The sequence below is a fragment of the Didymella exigua genome, assembly GCF_010094145.1.
Source record: "Didymella exigua CBS 183.55 unplaced genomic scaffold M421scaffold_1, whole genome shotgun sequence".
Taxonomy (NCBI): domain Eukaryota; kingdom Fungi; phylum Ascomycota; class Dothideomycetes; order Pleosporales; family Didymellaceae; genus Didymella; species Didymella exigua.
This window is the reverse complement of record NW_022984775.1, coordinates 1,688,498-1,697,281: the sequence shown is the minus strand read 5'-3', so window position 1 is coordinate 1,697,281 and position 8,784 is coordinate 1,688,498. Positions and strand designations below refer to the sequence as shown.

Here is an 8,784-nt window from a genome sequence, read left to right as displayed (position 1 = left end):
TATCTTAAGCTAATCTAAACGCGTTACAAATCTTGTAGCCTAGAGTTTACTAATAGGCTCCCTACTACGCACACCTAATAGTTTATTAGCTATATCTACTACCTTACATAGCTAAGGCGCAAACCCTCGCGAATTAAGGTTAAGGATATATTAGACAATTGTCTGCTCTTCAGTTGCAGTAAGCTTCTAGCAGTTTGCGCGTACGTTAAGTCAAAATAGAGTATTGTTGGCGCGTTCAGAGAGACTGCGCTGGTTAACGTTAAACGCAGCAGCAGCGGCCCGATAGCTCTAAAACTGTCCAGTATTATAGGCCTGGAGAGCAAGCTGCAGTCTCCCTTTGTGATGAAGCAATAAGTCGTGATGTTGAGACATACTGTGAAGTGCGGAGTTGTGTTAGTCTTGGCAGATTTTGACCAGTTTGATGATATGACTGGCTCGGTGATAGAGTACGTTATAGAGAATGCTTAAAAGTTACTTATCTACCTTTACTACTAGCTTAGTCTTTACAAGTGTAGAAGTAGAGGTAAGAGTTATACTCTTATAAAGACCTAGTCGAAATTCTATTTAAGTTAGGTTAGTATCTATCTTAAGACTAGTCAGTCTTTGTCTAGGTCTTTATATTAGTTCTTTAATATCATTTCCTACTATAACTATGTATAAAACAAAGCACTTCTATAAATTCGCACAGACAGCTGAGAAAGCATTGGAAAACCTATTAAGCAATGCCGAGACTCCGTCTGCTGTCATTAAGTGATTAGTAGTCAGGATTTTGACCTTCAAATTTCTGCCCTCTTGGTACGATGTAATCGCAGTTCTCCGAACTATAGCTGAAGGGTTCATGTGTATCTCCACCTTTCTCCAGTGCCCCATGAGTTGGCATTCGTATCTTTCTTCCACATTTTGATGAAAAAATATCGAGTCGAAAGTCGACGTGGGAGACCAGTGAGCGCAATTTTGGTGGATCTCGTCAATGCCCATTGTATCGCCCTGGTCGAGGGAAGAAAACTGAGTTTGGAGGCGCGCAATCTGCCGCGAAACAGCCCACGATTCTGGAAAGGCCAGTCGCACTGGAATCAGACTAATACATGGACCCACGATGTTTTGGATATCGCGGACTGGGGTAGAGCGCCCCGACACCAGAGTGACATAAACTATGTCTTTCTCTCCGGTAATGTTGTGTAAAAGCAAAGCCCAAGCCATGTTAGCTAGGAGAGCCACAGTGATGCCCTCAGGTAAGGCTGGCAAGGGCATGATCGTACTTCCTTCAATTATCTTTGGTCCGTTTGCTGGAAACGGACTTGGCAAGTAGTATAACATGCCCTGAGTGAGACGAGAGTCCTTGAGCAAATTCTTCCAGTAGCCAGTTGACGATTCACGTAGCCTTGACTGTAGCTTAGAATACGCAGAAAATGCAATGGAAGAAGGCATCTGGTCTTTTTGATAGGCAGCTTCAAGCATCCTCAATACCATGGGCACAGAAAGACCGTCGTATTGTGCATGCGATATGCCAATGAGTAGTCTGTAACCCAGGCCCCGAGTCCGAGCGAGATTGAATGACAGAGTAGGAACATCGAACGAGCAAGGCTCTGAGCGTATTCTGCAATAGATCTCGGCAAAGCTGTCATCTTGAACCTCGAATTTGGCCAACTTGACTGGTAATCTCTTTAGGACGACCTGCCACGCTTTGCCCTTCGAAAGTACGAATACCGTCCGGAAAATTTCTATCTTGTCCACAAGAGCTTTGCAGGCATTCTGAAGGTTGTCGAGATTGACCGAATGTCCAAGGTCCACGCAGATGTAGTTCAATGCAGATTCCGGGCTAGAAATTGCGTCCATGACGATTTTGCTTTGGAAATCAGTTGTTGGCAAGATATCAAGCACATCGCCTTCTAATCCCTTCGTTGCAAGGGATTGCATAATTTCTTCTCTTTGGCAGTCATGAACCAACTCATGGGGCTTTGGTGTTGTGAGAACTAGCCCTGGATCCTTCTGGATTGAAGTGTTCGCAATTTGCTGGGCGATAGTGGGATATTTGACAATGCTCGAGGCAGATATACTTCGACCGAAGGCGCGAGCGGCAGCAGCGACTTTCATGGCTGAAACAGAGTCACCTCCCAACCTGAAAAAGTTGTCGTTTACGCCGATTGTAGATGCTTCGAGCTCAAGAACAGTAGCCCAAATCTGCAAGAGCTCTCTTTCTTCCTTACTGGGCGGACGCCAAGCGCCTTCTTGTTGAGTCTTCAGCTTATATAGCTCTAATTTTCCGGCTGCTTCTCGAAGAAGCTGGCGGTCCACATTTCCCGTTATGGTGCGGGGGACGCTCTGAATTGAGAAGAACACTGCTGGTACCAGATGCTGCGGCATTTGTTTCGAAACAGAGTCACGAATTTCGTTGCTTGTGATGATTTGGAGTAATGGTGCTCCATCGGTTGACTCTCCATCACTACTCCGGAGAAGGACAAAGGCCACAAGTGCTCGCTCGCCATCCAGGAAAGTGACAAAATCAGCAACTGCCTGTACAACGTTGCTAAGGCGACTTCCAATCTGGTACTCAATGTCTTCAAGATCCACGGGCGGGCCGTTTGACTGGTCTTGAGTGCCGTCCAGCCTAGACGCTAAAGCCTTTGTATCCTCAGTCGTTGTTTTGCTGCCGCCCCGGTTGAGTGATTCCTCGATGAGATGTGCCAGTTTCCGATCCATTTCCTTCAGCTGCCTCCTGAATTCGACGAGTTGCGACACTGTACTATTCTTTCCCCACAGCTGCTTTAAATCAACCTCGGGAATGACGATGATATCCTGAAGCTTCCTAAGAGAGCGGGCACCTGCTTCCAGTAGTTTCTCCAAGACACGGAAATAATAATCCAGAATTCCTTCCATCTCGCTCTCCGATACTGTCTCTGAATTGAAGCTTGTCCGAATTTCTACACTGTCCTCACGTACGTAGCACTCCATCACAACGGGATACGTACTCAGTCCACCACGGTCCAACTCTTGTCGCCACTCTCCCAGAGTCCCAGGGTCCGAGTAGGCAGGATGATCTTGCTGAATTACCAAATAGGCTTGGAATTGGCAAGCATCTCGGCAGAACTGACTCATCCGCCCGATATTTTGAAGTCCCTCGTGTTCAAACGGTAGCATCGCCATAGCTTGGGACTGCAGCGTGTCCAGGAAGTTTTTGACTGTTTGCTTAGTTTTGAAATCGACACGAACTGGCACCGTGGCGATGGTAGGTCCCATTATGTCTTCAATGCCATATACTGGACAACCACGACCGGTCACTGTAGTTCCAAAAACCACATCGTTCAGGCCGGTAATCTTTCCAAGAGTAACACCCATAGCTGCGCGTATGAAGGTTGAAGGTACGTGATCCCTTGCCTCTAATCTTAAAGCTCTTTCTTTTCGCAAGAAGGCTCTCCGGGCTGGTTCGATATTCTGGCCACATTTGAGTAGCTGTGGAGGGATAGGCAAATCAGCAAGGTAGGACCTCCAAAACTCTCCAGCCTTTACCTTATCTCGCTCTAGAAAGTATTTGATAAAATGGCCAAAACCGATGGGCTTTCCAAGACTTCTTCCATTGTATGCGCGCTCAGCCATATCCAGGATCCGGGACAAGACCCAGCCGTCGTATAAACTGTGATGAATCGTCCATACGAACCATCGCTCTTTGCCCGATTCGCTGGTGATGATAGCGTAGCGCGACATGGGATCTCCTAGGCCCATTGGATTTGCTATGTCGGATTTGAGATACTCTTCAAGATTTACAGCTTGAATCCAATCTATCCCTTGTTTCAGTACGGCTTGGATGATATCATGCTGTGCCACCATGAAGAATCTTGTTCTCAGTATTGGAAGTTCATGCACGACAGCCTCCCATGCTTTGCAAAGCTTGTTTATCTCAACATTTTCTGAGATTTGAAGGACCCTTTGAAAGACGTAATCGCCTTCCAGGCTAGTCAAGGATAGTAGACCTTCCTGAAGTGGACTACACGGTAGGAGGTCCTCGATTGTATCTGGGGACAAACCGTGCACAGCTGTTATCTCTTGGAAAACCTGCTTATAGTTTGTGGGCTCAAGCAAAGAGAATGGTGGTATTGTCGTGCCCTTCCGCAGTACTGATGACTTTACGTTTGCGGCAAGGTCGCAAATTCTGGGGCTACGGATGATATCCGCGACGGTAATCTCCATTGCCTGCCTTCGTGCCTGGCTAGCGACTATCATCGCGGTGACTGAGTTGCCGCCCAATTCGAAGAAGTTATCCGTGACGAAAATTGCCGATACATCTAGTTTGAGCGTATCGGCCCATATCTTTCGCAATTTTCTTTCATTATCGCTGAGCGGTCGGGTGATTTTTTCCTGGCTATGTTTCTGGTTGAGATCGCTTATCGTAAAAGTTGCCGCTGCTTCACGAAGCTGCTTGCGATCAACTTTACCAGCCAAAGTCCGAGGAATATATTCGACAGCGAACAAGGCCGAGGGTATCATGTTTCTTGGCAACCGTTTCAGCATCTCATTCTCGATTTCCACTTTTTGGATGATGATTTGAAGATTAACTGATCTCGGGGACTTAGCATGTGCCGCTGGTGTCAAGTCTTCAACATGGAAGTTGATGAATGCGGCCAGTAGTCGTTGGCCCCCTGACAGAGTGACGATATCGGCGACTATGTGATTAGCATTAGGTATGCTGTGTGCAAGCTGTATTTCGACCTCTCCAAGCTCGACTCGCTGGCCGTTTAGCTTAATCTGTGCATCATCTTTCCGCCCGAGATACACGAGAGATCCAGAAACGTCATATCTAACAAGGTCGCCTGTCTTATAAAGCCTCCTTCTGCCATGTCGCTCCTGAGAATATTGCTTGTCGTAGCGTAGGAATTCCGGGTCGTAGATGAAGGATGCCTGTGTCTTTTCGTCATTGTTCAGATAGCCGCGAGCTAAACCTGGGCCCTCAATTAGGAGTTCGCCAACTGCTCCAATAGGAACTAACTGGTTGTGGTCCCGGGCGTTGACTACCCAACCTGTTGCTCCTACTGTCTTCCCGATCATACTAGCATATGGAAGATTATCCGCATCTACGGTGAAATGGACACAGATGATACAGGCTTCTGTCGGTCCATATAAAAGCAAGATATTTCGGAGACGACCCCATCGGACCAGATCATTGCGAGAGACAGCTTCGCCCCAAAGCATGACTGTAGTGACACCTGGCACATCTTTGGGTTCGATTTGTCGAGCCACGGTGGGTGTTACACCAATAGTATTTACTCCGAGGTCTCTGATAGCTCCTGATAAATCGCTCATACGAGCGTCATCCGAGGGGATGCACACACATCCTCCAGATAGGATCGTCATGAATATTTCGTCTATCATGACGTCGAATGTATAGGAGGCAAATTGCAGTACCCGAGACTCAGGGCCAAATCCCTGGGTTTTGGTGCGGCGAGTCAAGCTGGTGCTTACAGCTCGGTGTGGCATAACCACACCCTTCGGTTCACCTGTGCTCCCGGAAGTAAAGAGGATATATGCAGCGCACTCAGGATTGATATCTGTGCAAATATCCGAGTCTTGAGGCGTGTCGGCCTTGAGCTGAGCATACTCGAATAAAGAAGCCTCGACTACAATTATCCCACGATCGCTGGCATGCACCAAGTCGGCGTATAAAGTGGATGTTATGATGACTGGACCATGAGCCTGTTCGAGTAACCTCTTCCTTCTCAGGGCTGGCTGGTGAGGGTCGAGAGGAACGAATACACCGTCGGCTTTGAGCACCGCTAGCATAGCTACCACGGCCCACTTGCTGTGCTCAAAGAAAATTGGAACCATAATTTCTTGCTTGACGCCTGAAAGTTTAAGGATCTTGGCTAAGTGTGAAGAAGCCTGGTCAAGCTCTGAATATGTGAAGGTCCCATCCCATGCATTGATAGCCATGGCTTCCGGAGTTTCTTTTGCCATTTTTGTAAACAGATGGTGCAGTAACTGTTTGAAGGGCTGGGGTACATCTTCATTCCAAGCGAAAATCTGTCTGACGTCAGACATCGACGCTGATTTGAGATCATGAAGTTTTTGCGAAGAATCGGCCTGCAATAGCTGATTTAGGACGTCATGGAACTGATCAATCATTCTTTCCATCTCGAGCGGCGAGATTAATTCTTGATCGAACTGAGCCTGGATGTTCATTCCATCTTCTCCCAGGAAGCATTCGATCATGAGAGGGTAGGTACTGAAGCGATTGCGTGTTCCCGATTCTCCTTGCCACCGGCCCAAGGAGCCAGATTCGAAAGATGAGTTGTCTTCCTGCTGCTGGACTATTAGATAAGTCTCAAACTTACATGCATCTTGGCATGATTGGCTGAGACTCCCAATATTGTGAAGACCCTCGTGTTCGTACAGCATCATAGTCGTGGACTGCTCCTGCACAGCAGCTAATAATTCTCCAATCGACATAGCGTCCTCAATCCTCACTCTGACTGGAACAGTGGCGATCGTTGGTCCCATGATATCCTCAATGTTGTCTAATGAGGAGTATCGACCAGAAACAGTAGTCCCAAATATTACGTCGTCTGAGCCTGTAAGCTGGCTTAGGACAATACCCAAAGCCGTGCGTATTATTGTTGACGGGACGTAGCTTCTCTTGTTCTCAAAGGCCACTGCGTGTTTCTTTTCCATTAAACCTCTTTCATGTATTGGCCCTGTTCTCAGAGCACGCTTTGGAAGCCGTGTGACCTGCGCCTCGGCAAGATATGATTTCCAGAAGTCTTGAGTCTCCTGAATGTTGCGCTTCAAGAAGCTTTTGACGAAGGAATTAAATGTATCAGGCTGTACTTGGCTAAGACCCTGATAGGCACGTTCAACCATGGCAAGCATGCGCGGCATTGTCCAGCCATCATAAAGGCAGTGATGGATCGTCCAGACAAACCACCTGTCGTTTCCGTTGTCAACCAGTGCATACCGAGCCAAAGAGTCCCCAAGACCCATAGGCTGAGCCCTGTCAAGCTCCAGATACTCATTTAGGCGGTCGACTTTTTTCCAGTGCACACCTTCTCTAATGATTCCTTGGAGGATCCCGTCATATCCGGATGCAAGAAACATTCGAGTCCGTAAAATTGGTAGAAGCTCAATTGATGCCTCCCAAGCCATGCAGAACCTCTCAGCGTCAATGTCGTCGGAAATATGGAGAACCTTCTGGATCATGTACTCGCCGCTATCACGGGTGGTTAATGATAGAAGGCCTTCCTGAAGCGGGGTACATGGCAAGAGATCCTGAATCGTGCTTTGGTCTAATTTATAAGCCACTGCGACTCGATTACGAAGTAGTTGGCCATCCTCGAGCAGAGAGAATGGTGGAACCGAAACTTCTTTCGTCTTAGTAGATTTAGTGGTTGACTTTGCCGCAAGATCGCATAGTCTCGGGTTCTTGAATATGTCAACGACAGCAACTTTGATTCCCTGCTTCCGCGCTAGACCAGCAACTTTGATGGCTGCGATTGAATCTCCGCCAAGTTCAAAGAAGCTGTCATTGGCCCCGATTCTTGGTGGATACAACTTTAGCACAGTTGCCCAGATTTGCTGGAGCTTCCGCTCCCGGCTGCTGATAGGTCGTAACAACCCATGATTGTTGGTTTCCTTCTCCAGGCTGCTGTCGATCGTCTTCAGGTCAATAGCTGATTCGCGGAGAAGGTTCCGATCTGTCTTTCCGGATAACGTCATAGGAAATTTCCGGCTCTTGAAGAAAACTGTTGGCACCATATATCTCGGAACAGTCTGGAATAGTTTACTCTGCAGATCACTCGCTCCAGGCATTATCGCAAGGGTTGTGTCATTCTCCAGAGCTCTTTCATCCGGGAACCGGATAAAGGCCGCCAAAGCCTGGGTCCCATCTGGGTATGACAGTATGTCGGCGATTACATGCGTACCTTCTGGAACGACCTTGGACACATGAGCTTCTACCTCTCCCAACTCCAACCGTTGACCGTTTATCTTGACTTGAGTATCTTTTCGTCCAACATAAATTAGGCTGCCATTGCTAACGTATTTGACCAAATCTCCGGTCTTGTACAGTCTCCCGTGTCGTCCAGGAAACCCAGTAGTGCCGCGAAGGAGCCAATGAGGATCTTCGATAAACGAAGCTGCTGTGTTCTGTGGGTCGTTGAGATAACCTCGTGATAGAGCCGGTCCTTCGACGAGGAGTTCCCCGACAGCACCAATAGGTGCAAGACGGTTATGGTCGTCCGGTGTGACAATCCACAAGCTCGATCCGGCCGCTTTCCCGATGAGTCCAGGAGTAGTTTCACCGGTGACGTCGCTGATAACACATTCGACACAGCATTCGGTCGGCCCGTAAGTGTTGAACACTCGCGCCCTCTCTTTCCATGGCGCGAAATCGAGCTGGGACATGTACTCTCCGCCGAAAACTATGGTCTTGATTGACGGGACCTCACTGGGAACTATTAGGCGACCCACTGTAGGTGTTACTTCTAGCAATTCGACAGCCATGTTTCGAATCGCCGATGCCAGTCCGTTCATCCTTGCGTCTTCAGAGGGAACGCAAACGCAGCCTCCGTTACCTAGGGTCATGAAAATCTCGTCGATACAAGTGTCGAAAGTATACGAGGAGAATTGGAAGACTCGACAGCCCTCTGTGTATCCCTTGAGCGTTCTTCGATGGATCTGGCTCGATGTGACTGCTCGGTGGTCCATTACAACACCCTTGGGGATACCAGTTGTGCCAGACGTAAACAAGACATAAGCAGCGCAGTCAGCGCTCATGCTCGGGAACGAATTACTTACGTC

The 8,784-nt window shown here is 48.0% G+C and overlaps 1 protein-coding gene across 1 annotated transcript; it reads right to left on the bottom strand.

Moving 5' to 3' along the window:
• Positions 1–548: 548 nt before the first annotated feature.
• On the bottom strand, positions 549–8,760 carry M421DRAFT_571 (acetyl-CoA synthetase-like protein; the record flags this gene model as incomplete). The annotated part of the gene is made up of 2 exons (XM_033595469.1): positions 549–560; positions 1,468–8,760. 2 exons carry the CDS (start codon positions 8,758–8,760, stop codon positions 549–551), a joined length of 7,305 nt encoding a protein of 2,434 aa, XP_033454716.1.
• Positions 8,761–8,784: the final 24 nt, after the last annotated feature.